The 19,858-nt window shown below is 49.9% G+C and overlaps 2 protein-coding genes and 1 pseudogene across 2 annotated transcripts; 2 read left to right on the top strand and 1 right to left on the bottom strand.

The window, feature by feature from the left end:
• Positions 1-4,222: 4,222 nt before the first annotated feature.
• On the bottom strand, positions 4,223-4,635 carry Rpl26l1-ps1 (ribosomal protein L26-like 1, pseudogene 1; annotated as a pseudogene).
• A 3,028-nt stretch (positions 4,636-7,663) lies between these two features.
• Nmb (neuromedin B) lies at positions 7,664-10,408 on the top strand. Its single transcript, NM_001109149.1, is given in 3 exon segments — positions 7,664-7,885; positions 8,421-8,593; positions 10,144-10,408. Coding segments are annotated over 3 exon segments (354 nt in total). The 5' UTR covers positions 7,664-7,728; the 3' UTR covers positions 10,168-10,408.
• Positions 10,409-11,378: 970 nt separating this feature from the next.
• On the top strand, positions 11,379-19,543 carry Wdr73 (WD repeat domain 73). Its single transcript, NM_001107525.2, is given in 8 exon segments — positions 11,379-11,466; positions 11,909-11,976; positions 12,179-12,267; positions 12,576-12,664; positions 13,200-13,264; positions 17,417-17,581; positions 17,856-18,221; positions 19,092-19,543. Coding segments are annotated over 8 exon segments (1,116 nt in total). The 5' UTR covers positions 11,379-11,425; the 3' UTR covers positions 19,325-19,543.
• Positions 19,544-19,858: the final 315 nt, after the last annotated feature.

Below are 19,858 nucleotides of genomic sequence, written 5' to 3'. Positions count from 1 at the left end.
ATAAAACATTTTGAGCTTTTTTTAAAATGTAAGAAATTAAAATAGTTCTTGAAATGGGGGTGGTTGGAGACAAGAATGCTCGCTGGAGTAACCCACATGGCAGCTCACAACTGCCCATAACTCCAGCTCCAGGGGATCCCACATTTTCTGGCCTCTTTGGGCCCCTACGCTTATATACATATACACAATTTAAAATAAATCCTAAAAAAACAAAGTGTAAGAAATGAGCCAGGCACATCAGTACACACTTACAATCCAAACCACGCAGGAGGCTGAGACAGGAGGACTGTTTGAGCCCATGAGGTTGAGACCACCCATCATGTTGAGACCCAACTCACCAAAACAAAAATACAAAAGACCGTAGGAAATGCCAGAGAAACATAACTAGTAATTGAATTGGCTTCCCAGTTCTTTGGGATTTGGCAAGATTAGTGGAAGCGTGGAGGGCTCAGCCACTGGAAGGAATTGGAAATGGGACGAGAACTAATAAAACTTTAAACTGGAATTTGATACCAGGATGCTCTCTTGGCTCCCATAGCTCCAGCTAATAGATGTTGTCGTCTCCTCAGTTCCAGGCCCACGCCTCTGACTTGACCATCCCATTTTTAAACTCGAGCTCCTCAGCCAGTTCTCACATGTTCAGAGAGGTGCTAGGTGGTGCCTTTCCCCGTGTGTCTCATTCTAAGCCCGAGTCTCCCTTTGCCGTCCATCTCCATTAGCAATTACTGCTTCCCGTTGCTTGAGTACCATGGCCCGCTGCCGTGTCCTTGCTCATCCCTCCCTCTCCTGCTCCATTCCCCAGCCCCATGATCCCGTCTGTGGGCACTGTAGGTCATTCCTATGGGTGTGTGTGCCTCTTACTTCAGAAGTGTCCCGTCACTGAAGCAGACAATTTGTTTTTGTCCTATCTCTCAGTCTTGCTCGCAGGCTCAGTTGAGGCTTTGGACGCAGATAGTAGTGAATGGACATCTCCATGTCATTGTCCTGCTGTCCCCACTGTATTGCCTCCTCCTCTCCCCTGTGCTTGAGTCTAACCATCTTTAGATATAATTTTCTTCTGCTGCTAATCCTTGACAGCTTTACAGTATTTTGGATTTGGGGTATGGTCTCAAGATTCCTGGCGGGTTGTGAGCAGCTCTCCTGCAGGAGCCTCATTTTATAGACGCTACTCTGTTTCTCCAGTAGCATGAAGCAGCGTCTATTAAATGCTGGGTATAGTCATGCACTGGAAGCAGAGGCATAGTATCTTAGATTAGTGTTGTTGTGAGCAGAGTGTGTGAGTCATTAAAGTGGTTTGTACTTTCCTGTTATTTAGTAAGTACATTCTCTTGGCCTTGCCAAATTTCAATCTGAAAACTTCCTCTCACCGTGGTTCTATCTAAGCAGCACACACCCCTTAATGTTAATTCTGCGTTCTTGCTTCTGGACGCCTGCAGACTCTTCCTGTATTGTCTTTATTGGCTGTGCTGTTGACGTTTGTCACTTTACCTGGGGACTCATAGGTTTTGAGAGCCTCATCTTCCTTGATTGCTCATGAATTTTTCGAGGGACTTGCACAGAGGCTCTCTAGCGTAGTGCTCTGGTGCGTGCTTCCGTGTTTTATCACATTCAATAGCCGTTCATCACATGGGGGAGACACTAGTCCATCGTCTGCTGTCGCTCTCCTTATGACAGCGTTCTAACACCGTTGCACTTGCTTCAAGGGATGATCTAATTGTAGCTGGCTCCATGGACTCTCGCTTCCTTGGGGTGCTCTTTGAGCCAGGAAGGCGGTGCGAGCTGTTTCCTGCCTGTCTGTACTTACACTGCTCTTCACTGTGCAGGAACTGGACAGTACCAGGGCCTGTGGTATTGTGTGGATATAGAAAACACTGTTTAATCAAGGAATGTTATTGAGACTGAAATGATCAAGGCTTACCACGAATTGTGAAGACATTGCTTCCAAGGCTCCCTGTAAGCCTCACTCGGGATCCTTCCTGTCTCTGCTCTCCTCAGACCCCATTCTCTGCATCCGCATGGGTCTTACATGTAGACATGCCACCTTCGCTTATGCCAGTCACTGCCTGGGGTGCAACTGACAATATTCTCATTCACTCAGCAGATGCTTATTGAACATCTGCTGTGTCAGCTCCAGCGACCCAGCCATGTGGGTAAGGAGCAGTCTTTGGTGCCCTTTTGGAACTCTGCCTTGGTGGGCGGAACATGTCTCAGTCTTTCCCAGGTAGGATCCTAGTGTGATCACAGAACGACGCTGGGAGCGTCCAATGGAGTGCTGCTTATCCTGATGAGTGTGCACGGTGCGTCCTGCTTCAGACTGCCCAGTGCTTTGTGCTTGTTCTCTCTAACGTCCTCTCAGGGCACCGGCTTTCTCTGTGTTCCTCTCCCCAGAGACTGACGGTTGATTCCTTTAGGCACTGAGACAGGTCTGGTTTTGGATTCATCTTTGGGTATCCCCTAGTTCCTGGTACAGTATTGTGTTTATTTTTTTTTTTTAAGATTTATTTATTGGGGGGTTGGGGATTTAGCTCAGTGGTAGAGCGCTTGCCTAGAAAGTGCAAGGCCCTGGGTTCGGTCCTCAGCTCCGAAAAAAAAGAAAGGAAAAAAAAAAGATTTATTTATTTTATGTATGTGAGTAAACTGCAGCTGTCTTCAGACACACCAGAAGAGGGCATCGGATCCCATTACAGATGGTTGTGAGCCACCATGTGGTTGCTGGGAATTGAACTCAGGACCTCTGGAAAAGCAGTCAGTGCTCTTAACCACTGAGCCATCTCTGCAGCCCCTGTGTTTATTTTTAAATTTATTTAAATACTTGTTCTGTACAGATAAGTGTAGTATTATATGATAAAATATAAATTTGTAACTGAAGAAATTAGAGTTGAAATCATGGTTAGAGTAGAAATGGATAAAACCAGATCTGCCCCAGTTGCCTTATGTAAGACCTACAATGGAGAAAGTCTGTTGTCTGCTGGAAGGGATCTGTAGCTTCTCACTCCTGGTTTCCTAGTGTCTAGTACAAAGAAGGAAACTGTGTGCTTTATAGAATGGGCATAAAATGTAATAAAAAGAAAGTCGGGTGGCAGTGATGCATGCCTTTAATCCCAACACTCGGGAGGCAAAGGCATCTGTGTGAGTTCCAGGACAGCCAGGGATACACAGAGCAGCCATGCAAGAAAACATCATCATCATCATCATCATTATCATCATCATCATCATCAAGAAAGCTTATAGTAGTTTCCAAGGACAGAGCTCTTGGACCACACTGGGTGTTACATAATAGTCCCTGTCTGAATTAGCCTGGTAACTGGGCTGAGGCTGTCTCCCAGAAGTTTCTCAGTATGGTTAGTTTGGCAGCCCGTGTCTAGTCCTGGCACAGGGAGAAGTAGAGGCGGGCACATCAGGAATTTGAGGTCCAGCCTTAGCTACAAACAGTGAGCTCAAGGCCACTTTGAGCTACACGAGACCCAATCTCAAAACACAAACAAATGAGAGCCATATTCGTCAGATGACTGAGCTCTCCTTATGACAATCTTCTGTACACTTCCATGGAGTAGAAATCTGATATCCTCGCTATCCTGACACTCCTGCCCCAGCCTCTTATTCTGATCAGTCAAGAACATGTTGCCTTGTTGCCCGGTTTTTCTGAAGCTTGGGAACTATTGACTCTGACTTACAAGTGCCTGTCTCAGGCATTCCCAGCATGCCTCTGCCCACTGTCAACCACTTCACCCAACCTTGGCTCTAAAGCCTGCTCCCTGCTTTAATTCATGGAGTCTAATCAGACAGACTTACGCTCAGAACTTAATGTTAGGCAAGTATATGAATTATCTGACATCCAGCTTTAATCAAAGCCCTCACTCAGCCTTCCAGTGTATTCAAGCCAAAACCAGGGTGCTGCAGAGTTCTTTCTCAGAACTGGTCAAGAATTGAGGTAGTACCAAGTGTGGAAGGAGTGGTGCAGGTGTGCTGGCATTTTGATTTAGGAACCAAGGCGTCACAGGCACGCTTTGGGTGGGACCATGCTCTGTTGTGAGGACTCGCTGCTCTCACCACTAACAAGTGAACTTGCCCTGGTGATGGGCTTCAAACTTCCCCGTGCTCTGCTCTCCCTGGGATCCCGCCCTCTGTCTACTGAAAGTACTTTACAGTTTATAGCAAACCTTCATTCTTTCCTGTTTTCCCACATCAGCAGGCTTTAATGAAAGTTGGGCGTGATATGCTTCTACCCCTGCATCTTCTTAACCTAATCGTCCTTGTATTTGCCCCCCTCCTTCCCTTCTGGGCGGAACTGGGTTTCTCCTTCTAGGATTTTCTTTCCGTCTCTGTCCAGCTTTAGCCTGGTGATCCCCACTGTGCTGGGGTGGATACCCACATGGACAGTTAGGCCATTCATTCGCCTTTCCGAGCCGCACCTTTTCAGTGTGGATGACACATTGTTTTCTGTACACCTGGACCTCCTTGCTAATCTGCTGACCTTTGTGGTGTCCTCGGACAACCTGAACTTCATCATCCTATCAATTGGGCACTATATTTCTGTTTCCGCTTTAGAAAGGGGGAAGACATCATGTTCTTTGGAACGTGAGAGGGTGCACTTAAATGCTACTTGTCAGAACTCACAAAGGGATTGAGCTTCATTTTGTCGGCGGCTGCTCTAGTGATGGCTGCAAAGACAAGAGCTATTGTTTCCTATTTAACAAGCCTCAGAATAACCTCTGTTCCACCCAGGAGAGAAAGCAGAGTTCAGGCGTTTACACTGAGTCTTTGCAAGGTCAGTGCACAGCAGCGGTCTGCTCTTTTCCCAGTGCAGGCTGCTGTGCTGGGTGCCTTACCCTGTCCTATCCTTGGAAATTGAATAGGCTACTGCAGAAAACATAGATTTGCAAAGCCCTCTCTTCCTCGGGTTTGCTCAGATTGTCAAATCTCTTAGAAATCATGAGATTCTGTACCAGATTCCCAAGTATTTAAACCTCTTTGGACACACATCCCAGCACTGAAGAGGTTGAACCAAGAGGATTTTGAGTTCAAGGCCAGCCTTGGGCTCCACAGTGAGTGTAAGTCTTTAAAATCCAAATCGATTTTTAGAAACCCTCTGTGGGGTTGAAAACATTACTTGAGTTGTGTAACTGTCACCTTAAATGTGCAAACGTTACATGCACTGTTAGGCCTGCCCGATGCCTGGCCTGCTCACTCTGCAGGGCTTCCTGACATCCTGAGCTCTCACTCCCCTCACTGAGTAGCAGCTTCCTGGCTTTCTGTGTGTGTCAGATGGAGCTAGTTTTTGCTCAGATCAGTGAGCCTATGAGAACAGAACTCAGTGTTATGTGCAGGAGAGCAGTGAGACTGGAAAGGCAGTGTCACTAGCTCTGCCCCCAGAGAACTCGAAACTTACCCTGGTGCTGAGACGATGGCGTGGGAAAACAGGCGTGCATGTGTTAGGGAGAGCTGTGTCTGTTCTCACAGCTTTGGGTGCGTGAGGCAGTGCCCCAAAGGTGTCATGACAGACTTGAAGCCTGACTCTAGTGAAATGTCTGGGAGGTTACGCAGCCTCTGAGGGGATCTTCGCAGTAACATAAGAGAGAAGCTTGTCAAGTGAGCTCCTTCAAGTGTCAGCTTAAGGAAGTCAGCGCTCACTAAATACTATTCCCCTTGGTTTCTCCATCCACAGACCACAGAGATAGTCTGGGTGTGGGGTGGCTGCAGAAGGCGGGAGGCAGTTAGTTGCACGGGGAGTGATTATTATGGGAAGGTGTAAGAGCTATATCTGAACACCATGGCTAAGCTGTGACAAGAGAGCAGGGAAGTGTGAATGTCAGGTTGGGGGTGAGAAGCAAGGAGACTGAAGGGAAAAGCCAGGGCCAGAAATGGACTGTCATTGTCCCGTGCTGCACTCCAGAACCTCAGCAGCACAGCCTCAGAACACTTCCCGGGGCCTGGGTGATGGCCCAGCTTCGTAAGGTGCTTGCCATGCAAGTATGAGGACCTGAGTTCAGAGTCCCAGCACCAAATAAAAGGCCAGGGGTGTGGGCAGGCACCTAGAATCCCAGTGCTGGGAGGTGGAGACAGGAGGATCCCTAGGAATACTGCCTAGCCAGCCTTAAATCGGTGAGCTTCAGTTTCAGCAAGAGACCCAGCCTCAAGACAATTGGTGCAACAAGGCTGAGCTAAGCTCAGATTCTTACAACGTACAAGACGAACTGTATGTACACATATGTGTGACCAGTGTCCTACGATGAGATGAGAGTATGGATGAGAGAATAACCCAGAATCTGCATGGCAGACAGCAGAAGCAAGAGACCTTGCCCCAAACAAAGCAGAACTGACCCCTGAAAGTTGTCCTCTGGCCTCTACATGTGGGTGTACACACACACACACACACACACACACACACACACACGGAATACAACTGAGGGAAATGCCTAATGTGCTAACCCCTGACATCCACAGAATGCAAATCCCCCTCCTGGGACGGTGATCCACAGGACACCTGCTATGTGTAGGAGGAAGGACAGCAGACCAAGGTGAGCAGAGTGGCTCACACTATGGTCTACATAGCGAGTTCCAGGACAACTGAACTACATAGCTCATGTCTCAAAGCAAAAAGATTATGCTAGGAGGCTCAAATGCTGCAGCAAAGGGTCCAAGACCTAACACCACATTCCATCATCCACTCCTTGCCCTTGTTTCCAATGAGAAGGTGAACTCTTGGAAGCCAGGAGTTGGCATCCCCTCCTGTCCCTCCCACAATGCTCAGTTGGCACATACCTGCCCCTGCTCACTCAGTGGTGCCACTGATGGCTGAAGGTATTTTCCAAGACTGGTAAGGACAGCTCTGGAAGACAGTTCTGCTCCTCTGCAAGTACTTGTACTGTCAGGCAGTGGTGCACACCTTTAACCCCAGCACTCAGGAGGCAGAGGCAGGCAGCTCTGAATTCGAGGCCAGCCGCGGCTCCGTAGTGAGTTCCAGGACAGCCAGGGCTACACAAAGAGACCATTCCTCGAAAAGAAATAAACAAGCCACAAATAGTTGTACTAAAAAATGCAAAACTATTAAAGGTATATATAGGTGGTGTGGTTATTTCCGTTTTACAATAGAAGAAAGTGTCATCTGGTCCAGCAGTCTTTCTACTGATCTGACCTACAGGGTAGGTCGGCCTAATACCGAGTATAGTAAGCCAGGCCCTCCAAAGGGCGCCACTCCTCGCTCCCTTCCCCATCATTCTGTCCCCATTCTGGGCACAGAACTTTTCCAGGTTGCCCAGTGTGTGCCATTTGTGAGAGCAGAGCGGTACAAGCAAGGCTCAGATGGCTTGAGACAGGAGGTGACAGGATTCTTTCGTTGGAGTTTCTCTGCCGGATGATGCCAAACACATGCTGCCAAGAGCAGGGCTTCTTGTTCCACTTTAGCTTTAAGGAGAAGCTTTGAGGGCTGATGTAACACGATGGCAGAAAGCTGTGTTGGTGGCCAAGGAGGGTCTTGGGAACCACCTTTGCTGGGGTGGGGGCGATGCCACATGCCAGGTTGCACGTGACTATAGTAGGTTTCTGCTAGAAACCTCAGGGTGGCAAGGCTGTGTGGGCGGAGCCTGCAGGGGGCGGGGCTCTGGGGCGGAGCGAGCTCCGCTCCTCAGGCAGGCTCCGCTCCAGACTGTAGTTTAAAAGGCTGGAAGGCGGGCTTCAAGAACTAGCTAGTATCCTGAGAGTGCCAGAGAAAACCCGTTTGGCACAGCCATGACCCGGCAAGCAGGGAGCACTTGGCTGCTCCGTGGTCTCCTGCTCTTTGCCTTGTTCGTTTCCGGCATCACCCCCTTTTCCTGGGATCTCCCGGAGCCCCGCAGCCGAGCAAGCAAGATTCGAGTGCACCCTCGGGGCAACCTCTGGGCGACTGGTAAGTGTTAGGGGACTCCGACAGGGATGCCTCACTCACCTTGGTACTCAATTGTCTTTTCAACCCTCTGGAGGCTCTTAGTAGCGGAGCTCCTGCAGACCCGTGAGCTCATCAAGTTTGAGAGACGGGAATCTTGGGACCCTAGCACTCACAGACATGGCTAAGATAACCCACTTAGCAAGTTTAAGACAGAGCTGGGCCAGCATCTTAGTTAGATCTGGTTACCAGTCGATCCCCCTTCCCTTAGGCAAACTACCAGGTTTTCTCACCTGGTATCTTCTCTGCATATCCATCTCGAGGCACCTTCTCCATTTCCTTCCCTGGTTGGTAATCTCCCTGGTCCCGAGCTATCTACCCTTCTTCGTCTTGCAACGGGTCAGCTTTCCTCCGCCCAGAGATCTGTGGCTTCTTGCTGAGGAGAATGTTTCTTATCTACCCTCTGTGAGAGCTGAATGGTAGAATAGACCAGAACTTGCTTATGGTAATAGGGCCCTCATCCCTAGCTTCCATGTACCTCGGCACCTCCTTTTTGTAGGTCACTTCATGGGCAAGAAGAGTCTGGAACCCCCGAGCCTGTCACTGGTGGGTACAGCACCCCCTATCACCCAGAGGGAGCAGAGACTACAGCTGAGTCATGATCTGCTCAGGATCCTCCTGCTACAGAAAGCGCTAGGCATGAACCTCAGTGGTCCAGCTCCCCCAATCCAGGTAAGTCCCTTCCCCAGTACCAGCACGGAAGAATTGCCACCCTGTATGGGTTCAGGGTGGGACTGCCTAGCCAGAGCGGAATGTGAATGGATTCCAGAAAGCCAGGGTCCCAGGGCTCAAAGGAGGAATATCCCAAAGACTAAAACATGACGCAGCAGACTACAGGGGAAAGGAGTTCCTCCTTGCCCATCCCCAGTCTGAAGTCACAGACTAGGAGTACTCTAGCCCTTAAATAGAGTGTTCTCCAGGCCACACAGCCTTGTCCACCCCAGCTGTCATCTGGTGTATTAGCCAAGCCCACCTTTGCCATGCCAGTCTGTGCTTGTGTCCCGAGCTGTGATCCCTGAGGCCTAGAGGTGGAAGGAAAGTTACCAGTCGTGACAACTCAGACGCAGCCTGCTCATCAACCTCCCCATCCATTTCCCAATGCCAGTGCTCCTGACAGAAAGGCTCTGCAGGGCTGTCTTGAGCACTAAGGAGGCTTAGCACATCCCCGGTCTCTACCTACCAGATGCCAGTGGCACATTCCTTCCTCACCAAGTTGTGATAACCAAAATTCCCTCCAGACCAAGAGCAATGCACTTGCCTGCAGTCCCAAATGCCTCAGAGGTTGAGGCAGGAGGATGGTTTGAGATAGGGAGTTTGGGGAAAACAAAAACCAAGGCCTTCAGACATTACTGTTGGTTGTAAAGCATTGACCCGTGGTGCTCAAGGCCGTGGGGTTCTGCCTGGTTGGGTGGCAGCCTCTCCATTCTTGGCTCCTGGTGTTGTCCCCACTGCACACTACTGTCTTGGTATTTGTAGCTCTGTACAGAAGGTAGTGTGATGGGGCAGAATGCATGTGGAGGCCATACCTAGCTAAGTAGCTAAGTGACCTTAGAAATATGTTATTCATCAAATAGAAACAACAGGCCCACCTCCCAGTAGATAAGATCATTAGTGTCACATATGCAGTCCAGTGCCAGTCACACAGAAAGCTCTTGGTAAGCAGGAGCTCCTACCACATGTCTGCAAGCCTCTAGCAGGGCTTTGCTGGTGACACCCTTCCTGTCCCCCACTACACTTAGCACAGTGTGCACATTCTCAAAGAAGAGACATTCCTTAGAAGCAGGTCTACCTCCAGTCCCAGCGAACATCCCTGGAACCTCGGATGCAATAGTGAGAAATTTGGGCTGGCTGAATGGGGGCGGGGGGGAGCATCACCTCTAGGGACCAATCAGAGAATCTCAGAGGGTGCAAAGCTGCCATGGCCAGGGACAGGGAGAATTCAGTGAGATCTGGAGCAGAGCTTGGGGGGTACGGCATGTCACTGACACTTGTCTAATGCCTTGGGCTTGATTTCTGTAGTGCCCTTTGGTTGTCATGACTACCCTGTGAAAGTTAGGGCTAGATTCTGGGAAAACCATTACCCCTGACTCCTCAGGTCTTTCAGGGAGAAGGGTTCTCACTCAGAGGCTCAGCTGAGAGCCTGTCACTACTGCCCCCCTGTGTACACTCAGCATATCCCTCATTCGTGGACTCCAGGATCGAGTTTTCTCTTTTGCCTTCAGTACAGGAGGCTGCTGCAGAAGTGACGCCAATAACGGAACAAACACGGCACTGGGCGTAGCATGCGTCCATCCAGGGAAACTGAGGAATGGAACCCTAGCAGTGGCCTCCTCTGGATGTGAAACCTAAGCTCAAATGTGTTACTCTGTTACTGTGATTTCTGGTTGGGTCACCAGGAATGTTAACGATACAGACACAGTCTTTCCTGCTGTATTTCTTGCTTCCCTGGTGAAGTTGTGAATAAAAATACTGCTCTTTACGAAGACTGTCTGGGCCTCTCCTTCCACCCACATTTGAGGAAAAAGGGAAGGGCTCTCTGGAGGGTGGAATGTTCAGAGAGGTGGTCTTGGGAAAGCCCCATCACCTCTCACCCTGGCACCAGCCAGACAATGAGTGGTTGCCAACTCTCAGCAACCAGGTATTGTGTTGGCTGCACTGACCATTGCCACCCATGAGTTCTGCTACAAAGTCTTCCCCTGCAACGGGAGGCTACCTACACTACGCTACACTGGCCCCATGGAAAACTTTATTGAGGTACCTGGTGCATACCAGAGATAATCATGCTGGACTCCAGCCCTGCTGTGTTCTTATTCTCTGGATGCAGAGTCCTCCATACATATTGCCAAAGTTATCAAATAAAAATTAAATTGGAATGTCAGATACTTTATTGATAGAGTCTTGTTTAACGTAGACTGAATTTAAATTCCCTATGTAGCAGATGATGACCTAAAGCTTCTGATCCTGCCTCTATCCCCTGAGCCCTGGAATTACAGTCCTGTGCCACCATACTGGGTTTTTTGTTTGTTTGTTTGACTGTGGTACTGGAGAGCTAACTCCGTGCACGCTAGGCAAGCACTCTAGCAGCTGAACTACATCCCCAGCCCAACAAGATTCCTTTCATTTAAAAAGAAAATCCTAAAGTATCCTGCACGGACATATTCACGCAAACTTTTAAATTAACTGTTCACCTGAAGTTCCAGTTAAGTCTGTATTGTACCTGGCTTTGGGACATTGACAGCTCTTTGCACAACTTGACCCTAAATATACAGAGATATATTTGATGTCTCCAATCCTGCTTGTAGCTGACATCGATGAATCTGGGGGGTTTTTTGCCTCGTTTTCATCCGGACTCTGCACACAGAGCCGAAGAAACATCAAGGCTTCGCGCAGCTCTGAGCGCTCACGAACCAGCAAGGCGGAAGACCACGCCCTCTCTTCGCGAGAACGCGCGCCTATCCAGGAAGTCTGGCTGGCGGAAGTGAAGCGACGGAAGCCACAGTTGCTATGGAGCTCGCAGAGGACTGGCTCGTGGAGTCTTTGCGCTTGTAAATCGGGTCGTGGGCGGGTCTGATGGGCAATGGGGGAGGGCGCGGGCCGTCGCGGGCTCGCGGGCAGTGCCCAGGCACGGACGGATGGAGGTCCTGATCTCCGGTTCTAGCTCTGGGACCCTCGGTCCTTTGTAAGCAAGTAATGTGGCCAGATCCGTGCTTGTGAGAGCGGGTAAAACACACATGACCCGTTACCTTATGCCGGCCTCTAGATTAACTTGAACACAGATTCTCTTACTGATCATCTCAACTTGGGGAAATCAACTTTGTGGGAGTTCCACAGGTGAGGAACCAAGTCTCGGTTCCTTATGGTCATCCTGGCCTCTAAAATGCAGGAAAAAAAGATTCAGCCCCATGTCTACCTAACTCCAGAGCCTCGTTCCACCAATCCTTCAGCAATCTCTTGGTTAGCTGTGATTTTTCTTTCCCTGTCCTGCAGGTACCAAGACTTCCATGCATTTGACCTCTCAGGAGCCACTCGAGTTCTTGAATGGGTTGGTGAAAAAGGTAATATACCTCGCCTGCCACTAAAAGAGGTGGGTTTCTGCCTCGGGCCGAACCTTTAGAGAGACCCATTCAACTTCCGTGCCCTGACACAAGGCTGCTCAGAGAATGGGGAAGGTATTTATCCTTTGGGGGAATTTATGAATCCACCCATGATCCACGGTATTTCTAACACTTTGTCATAGTTACTGTTTTGTTTCCTCAGGAGTCTTTGTTGCTGGTTATGAAAGTTTGAAAAAAAATGAGATTCTTCATTTGATTCTGCCTCTAAGACTCTCTGTAAAGGAAAACCAGGTAACTTAAATATAGAGAAGCTGATTTATGTGTCGGTTTACTGTGGATTTCTGGAGTGCCTGTTATACCCACTATGTCTGACAAGTACCTGGGTCTGCCTTTCAAGTCCACAGAAGAAGCCGGGCGGTGGTGCGCACCTTTAATCCCTGCACTGGGGAGGCAGAGGCAGGTGGATCTCTGAGTTCAAGGCCAGCCTGGTCTACAGCGTGGGTTCCAGGACAACCAGGGCTACACAGAGACTCTGCCTAGAAAAGCCAAAAAGGACAGGAGAGTTGGTGCTGTCTGACTGCTCTGCCCTTTCATTTTAGGGCTTATACCCAGAGAGGGACTTCAAAGTACGCCACGGAGGATTCTCAGACAGAGCTGTCTTTGACCTAAAGCACGTGCCAGATACCAGGTATGACCAGTCTGTGTCCCAGACTTTCGGTTCTCTGGTGATGACAGGAGATACTCTGCAGGGTCTGTCTTTTTATCCGCATGCCCTCCTCTCAGTGTACAGACATGGGTGGGTATACATGGTGGTGCTGTCACACACAGATGTAGCATCTGAGGAAATCGTTAGCTCAGCAGCCATTTCGATTAGTGGAGCCTCCAAGTCTATGGGGATGCTCCGGGGACCAGATACAGAGTGGAAAAGTACTCTGAAGCTTGTCCGAGAGCTGACAGACCCCTGTACTTCAGCTTTTAGTCGTGGTTCTGTGTTCAGGCTTCCTACGTGTGTCCTTTCTAGGGGACCATCGTGACCTGTGGCAGCCTGGGCTCAGTCTGTGGCTCTCTCTGAGCTGTGATCCTGTCCCTAAAGCAGGAGCCTGCTCATCTGTTGAATGAAGACGGCTGGTCCCGGGGCTCCTGAGTGGGCTGGACAGGAAAGGCTGTTGGGGTGAGGGCAAATTTCCAGTGTGGATTTACAATTTTCCATCCCTTTGGAACAGGTTGCTGGTGACCAGTGGGCTTCCAGGGTGTTACATACAAGTGTGGCAAATTAGAGAAGACAACGGTAAGTGAAGCTCGCTTGTCAGAAGGTGAGGTTTTAGGAAAATGGCTCACACACTCCTGTCTCTTAGCTGAGCCAATGAAAAAGCACTTAAGGGAGGGGACAGGGGACATCACAGTTTCTGTCTACTACGTGCAACAAAGATGAGTTAGCATGCACAGTGTAGCAGACAGGCCTAATGGGACTTCTTTGAACTTCCTCCAGGAGTCCAGTTTACCTCCCCAGCTGCTGGTAGAGCACCTAGAGAGCCAGGGCCTCTCTGCTGGGTGTGGGCAGAGGAAGGGCTGAGCCTGAGCCACTCAGGAGCACTCAGCATGGAGCAGGCGACATGGAGGAGGTCCCTCCTCTTACAGAGTGCTAGTTCTGGGGAAGGGAAGTCGCAAGTGCGCAAGACGCTCACTGTCTTACCCAGAGATCACACCACTGCCCAAGGGGCACAGAGAAAGAGCAGGAAGTGTTGGCTGTCCCTTGTCAGAGTTAGGAAGTCCCCCTGTGGGGACTAGCAGTGGGACTGCAGGCCCTCTTGCCTGATGCAGCCGTTCATCCCACTGGAGGACCCCTGCCTCCACAGAGCCTCCACGGAGCCAGCAGCTCTCACTTCTCCCAGGCTTCCTTGCTGCACAGGCTGCTGTGAGGCTCATCCCTGACCACTGCTCTCTCAGGACTTGTCTGTGTGGTTGTTCACTTACCTATACATGGGGAAGGTTTTTGTTGTTGATTTTTTGTTTTGTTTTGTTTTGATTTTCAAGGCAGGGTTTCTCTGTGTGGCCCTGGGTGTCCTGGAACTCGCTAGAGTAGACCAGGCTGGCCTCAGAGACCTGCCTGCCTCTGCCTCCCTATTAAAAGCTGGGGTTAAAGGCAGTCACCACCCCCACCACCCACCCCCACACACCCCCGGCCTGTTGCTGCTGTTTTAATGGGGTGATGGGGTATGCTTCACCTACCAAATGAGTCGTCCATTTTGAGTGCACAGGTCAGTGATTTTTAAAGATAATTTGCCAAGTTTTGCAGCCATCCCTAGAAATCAATCTTAGAACATTTTTATTGTTCCCATAAAGATCTGTCAGGCGGTTTACTATTAATCTCGCTGTCACACCGTGCCCCGGTTATTAATCTTATCTCCTCTGTCATGGATTTGCCTGTTCTGAAGACCATCTTACCAGCTGACCCTCTCTTGTACCCAGCCTCTGTCCCTTGGCAGAAGCTTTTTAAGACTGTCCGTGATAAAGCACACAGCAGTCATTTGTTCCCTTTCACTGCTGATGCTGTGCCCTTAGTGTGGCACCTTGTTTTCTGTCCCTTCCAGCCCCAATGTACAAATCTTTTATTTATTTATTTATTTTAATTTATTATATATGAGTACACTGCCTTCAGACACACCAGAAGAGGGCATCAGATCTCATTACAGATGATTGTGAGCCACCGTGTGGTTCCTGGGAATTGAACTCAGGACCTCTGGAAGAGCAGTCAGTGCTCTTAACCACTGAGCCATCTCTCCAGCCTGTATAAATCTTTATGTGGACATATATTACTGAATTATGTGGTAAATTTATAAGATTTTGTTTTGTTTCTGAGAAATTAAAAGTAGACTAGAGAGGTGGCTCAGTGGTAAAGAGCACTTCCTGCCGTTACAGAGGACGGGGCTTTGGTTCCCAGCACATTTGCTTGTTGGGTAGCTCACAGTCCTCTGCCCTCTCTGCCCTGGGACCCCCTTAGCCATGCACACACACATGCGCGCGCACACACACACACACACACACACACACACACACACACTTTTACAAAATGGTTTCATTTATGTCCCACTAGCAGTGTGCAAAGTCACCGTTTTCCGTGTGCTTGCTGACATCTGTCGCCGTCAGATCTGAGTGCCTAGGGGTTAAACCTTGTCCCTAACCCTGGCTTTTTTGTGAGGCTACGCTGACGGGTGTGGTATTGTGTTTGCATTTCCCACTGATCATGCTTCGTGTGGTTGTGAAGCCCCTCACTTATTTGTGTTATAAACATTATATGTGCTGGGTACACGTTCTTTATTAGATATATTTGCTGATAATGTGTCCCAGTTTGGTGGTTTTCTTCTCTTTGGTGTATGGTGGTGGTGTCTTGCTGTTTTGTTTTGTTTTGTTTTGTTTTGTTTTGTTTTGTTGAGGCAGGGTCTGTCTATATAATCAGGGCTGTCCTGGAAGTTACTGTGTAGCCAGGTTGGTCTCCGTCTCCCATTGTGTACCCCCTCTCCTGGCTCTTAGAGCATCCTAACGTGGGGGTTTGGTATACTAGGTGGGGATTTTCTAGAGGATATACTCTGTACTGAGTGGAGAGAGAGGCTGGACTTGCTTTGTGTGTGTGCGCAGTTATTGTGGTACTGGGTGGAGAGGTCATCCAAGCCTCAGCTAAGTCAGGCCAGTGCTCTGCCATTGAACCGTAGTTCTGGCCCTGCTAATGCTCAATCTTTGAAATAGGTTTCCTTCCTTGCAGCAGCTGAAAAGTCTCTCCCAGCTCAGAGCAGCAGGTCCTGGAGCTCTAGGCTCCTTGGGATCAGTGTGAGAGAGTCAGGGAAGTATGGCCCAGGAGAGCAGCCTTCCCGTGCTCCCTAGAGACCAGCTAATGGCCCCAGGCTCAGCTGTTGTGTCTGCTGCTCGTGCTTCTCAGCTGGCGTTGAAAGGCAGGATGGGATGCCCCGAGGGCACTATGGGAGCCCAGCAGTCCCTGCATCTGGTGTGAACTGTCTGGAGGGAACACACTCCCGTTCAGCCTTTTAGCACCTCTCACACCAGCCACCCACTGTCTCACCAAGGCCTGTCTTTTAGAACTAAAAAGGCACACAGAGCTTCGTCTCCACACGTGCGGACATGGAGTAGTGAGTTGTTTTGGGGACAAAAATACAAAGCAGAAAAAGAGATCTCCCTTTTCAGTAGTTTGTGCAGCAGATACTTGTTCCAAATTGTTCAAGAGACAGCAAGGGAGGTATCAAATGAGTCAGCACTTGGGAGACAGAGGCAGGTGGACCTCTGTGAGTTTGAGGCCAGCCTGGTCTACATAGTGAGACTTATCTCCAAAAGCTCAAAAGAAAAAGAAAAAAAACAAATGATACAGAGCATGGAGACTAGGAACAGTTAGCTCACCTCGCCTCCTGAGCCTGAGACACAGTGAACCACAGAAATGAGAACCACACAAAAACTAATGCATTTCGTTCCAGTACTTGGAGACAGAGACAGGAGGATGAAGGGTTTGAGGCCAGTCTGGGCTACACATCAGGACCCTGTCTCAAAAAAAGGAAGGGGGGTTGGGGATTTAGCTCAGTGGTAGAGCGCTTGCCTAGGAAGCGCAAGGCCCTGGGTTCAGTCCCCAGCTCCGAAAAAAAGAACCAAAAAAAAAGGAAGGAAGGAAGGAAGGAAGGAAGGAAGGAAAAGAAAAGGAAAAGTCCAGCAAGATGGCTCAGCACGCAAAGGCGCTTGTGCCAAGCCTGACCATCTGGCGATCTAAATTCAATCCCAGAACCCACAGTGGACACAAAGAACTGACTTCCTGCAAGTTGTTCTCTGACCTTCTCTCAGGCTTCATGGTACACCACACACACATACGGTAATAATCAAAGTGAGTGGTATTTAAAGATGAAAACTAAACTAAAACTTTACTTGAAAATGCATCTTTGTTGCATTTTGTTTGAGAGGTGGCCCTTCCTGGTTTCCCATTTTTATCTGTGACATCTGTGACGTCTGCAGCGCAGCTGGGAGCTGCCAGGTCTGGCAGCCATGAAGCCGTGAGGTCACGGAGCATATTTTGGAAGAACCAGAACTGGTTCGTGAACTCAGTGCTTGTCACATTTCACTGTAGATGTGACTGACATCAGCAGTGTGTCTTTTCCCTTCCTTTTCCTCTCTATTCTTCATCAGATATGTCAGGACCTGTGATTTCAAGATGGCTGCAGTGACGCATTGTCTCCCATCTGCAAAGCAGTTCCTAAGATAGTTTATGAGGACAGGAGAGGGATCTGGCAGCTTCAGATATGTGAACAAAACCCAGAGTGCCTTTGTGTCAGCACTGGCTCGCCAGCCCTTAGCTCCCTCTCTCCTGACCTTCTAAATGTCAGGGAAGGTTTCTGACCAGCCACCCTCACTGACATTCTGCCTTCTGACCTCTTCCCCTTTGCTGCAGATGTCATTGAAGCTGTCAGTACCATTGATGTGCAGGACAAAGAGGAGAGTCTCTGGCCTCGGGTCTCTATCTTCTGCTCTGCGGCGCCTGGGATCCTCCATGGGGCGCGGCTCAGCAGCCTGAGGACTGTGGATGTAGAATCCCGGAAGATCACATACAGCTCAGGTACACTGTGCCCTTGCTGGCTCCTCAGCCAGCTCTGTCCCCTAGCCAGGCTCGGCCACTATGAGACCCCGCTCAAGATTTCTGTGCCAGGCACGGGGGAAACCTGGAGCACACGATGCCAGCCCTGGCCTTCAGGCCCCGCAGCCACCAGCAGAGTAGCCTGGCAAGATGAGGGAAGGATATGAACAGGAGGCCTGGCACGGTCCTCTGGCCCTGCCGCCTGCCAGGCCCACCTGACACCAGCACCTTTTCTTTTTTGCCCTCTGTCTTGTAGATACAACCGACAGTGAGTCCCTGAGCAGCCTTCAAGTCCTAGATGCAGATACCTTTGCTTTCTGTGGCACCTCAGGTCGCCTGGGGCTTGTGGACACCCGCCAGAAGTGGGCGCCATTGGAGACTGTCAGCCCCCGCGCTGGCTCTAGTGGAGAGAGATGGTGTGCAGAAGTTAGGAGCAAGGGCCAAGGCCCTGGGCCCTGCATTGCCAGCCTTGGCTCAGATGGGCAGCTCTGTCTCCTTGACCCCCGGAATCTCCGTGATCCTGTGAGCTCAGCCCAGTGCCCAGTGTTCAAGTCCAGCCCTGACCCAGAGCTGCTGCGGGTGACCTGGGCTCCAGGCCTGGACAACTGCTTGGCTATTTCAGGTACGGTTGAGAAACTTACTCCACTGCTCTCTCCCAGAGACGGTAGGTAGGTGCTCGGGAAGGAACCTGTAGCCCCGTAGTTAACCTGGCTCCAGAAGTTTTAGGTTGCCTGTCAGAATGCCAACTGTGAGCTTTGGAGTCCTCAAGGCAGGCCCCACCCATGCTGACCACTGAACTTACAGCAACCAGCAGTGGCTCTTACAAGCCTCGCAGAGGTCCAGGTGTGTTGAGAGACTTGTAGACAGTAAGGTCTGGAACAGCCAGAGGCCGCACCCACAGCATCTCAGTGAGCTGTTTGTTGCTTGGTTTTTTAGCTTTAACTATGACAAGAGGTTCCTGGAACCTGGGGATTCTCGTGGTGAGGGTGTGTTCAGTGGGGACATCCAGGAGCCAGTGAGAAAGGTCAGTTGCAAACACAAAGGGGAACTTCCAGGATCCAGAGGACAGGAGAAACAGTGCCAGGGAGAACAGGGTGGGTTAGGGACAGGTGGACAAGAGAGCAACACTGAAGAGAGACAAGGCTTCCTCCAGGAGCAGGGGTGGAGGGATTGGGATCTGGAGCAACTTGAAAGCTTCTGCTGCCTCCGTTTCCTGTGGAGATGCTGTCATGGGGATAAAGATGTCACAGACAGAAGTTGAGGTGTAGCTCGGTGAAGCTTGCCGTGCAAGCGGGGACCTAAGCTTGATCCCCAGAACCTGTGTAGCAAAGCTGGACGTTCTACACACTGATGAGTATCCACAGCTCTCATGGAGACATCCCCACACGGGTGCAGTGCAGCTTTCTCTGTGGGTAACCTCTGAGTGTCAGTGTGACGGTAAGTCCTCCGAGAAAGAGTAGGGTTGCAGCTTTCTTTCCTCGGTCTTCTCCAGGCTTTGATGGGACGGTGCAAATCTATGATGTCACATCATGGGATGGAAAGAAAACCCAGGTGGAGCCTCTTTTCATCCACAAAGGCCACATCTTCCTGGATGGGAATGAGGTCGAGTCTGCTCCTCTGGTCACCACCCATACCTGGCACCCAAGCAAACCCAGAACTTTGCTGTCAGCAGCAAGCGATGCTGCTCTGCATGTGTGGGACTGGGTTGACCTCCAGGCCTCCTGACAGCAGCAGCTTCTCTCATCTGACAAGAGGAGCTGCCTGAGAGGCTGATGAGGACTCTGAGTGACCACAGGTCTACCACAGCCATTGGCTTCAGGCAAGTTAGCCTGGCCTTCCGTTGTTCTTATCTGTAAAATGAAGGTGTAGTAACTACCACCTAGTACTGTGGGGAGCGTCACAAGAAAATTACCTGAGAATAATGGCATAAATGTCTGGAAGCGACCATTGTCTCTAGGAGCCTTGCCTGTCCAAGTCTATCAGCAGACTGTGTTCCTGTCTTCACAGCATCATGGTGAGAATCAGGAGAGCTAGAGTGTGAATATGGGTGTGAACTTTTTCACAGAAGGAATCAATGCCTCAGGGCCAATAAACATTGAAAAGAATACCAGTAAGAAGCAAATAACAATTTACTTAGCGTTTGTCCATGGGATTGAACCCAGGGCCTACTATACTGAGTTATGTCCCAACTGGTTTCTTTTAGTGTTTCCTCGTGAGTGTGTGTGTGTGTGTGTGTGTGTGTGTGTGTGTGTGTGCGTG

Source organism: Rattus norvegicus, chromosome 1, assembly GCF_021556685.1.
Source record: "Rattus norvegicus strain SHRSP/BbbUtx chromosome 1, alternate assembly SHRSP_T2T, whole genome shotgun sequence".
NCBI classification, from domain to species: Eukaryota; Metazoa; Chordata; class Mammalia; order Rodentia; family Muridae; genus Rattus; species Rattus norvegicus.
The sequence above is the reverse complement of the archived record's forward strand: the minus strand, read 5'-3'. Positions and strand labels throughout refer to the sequence as shown.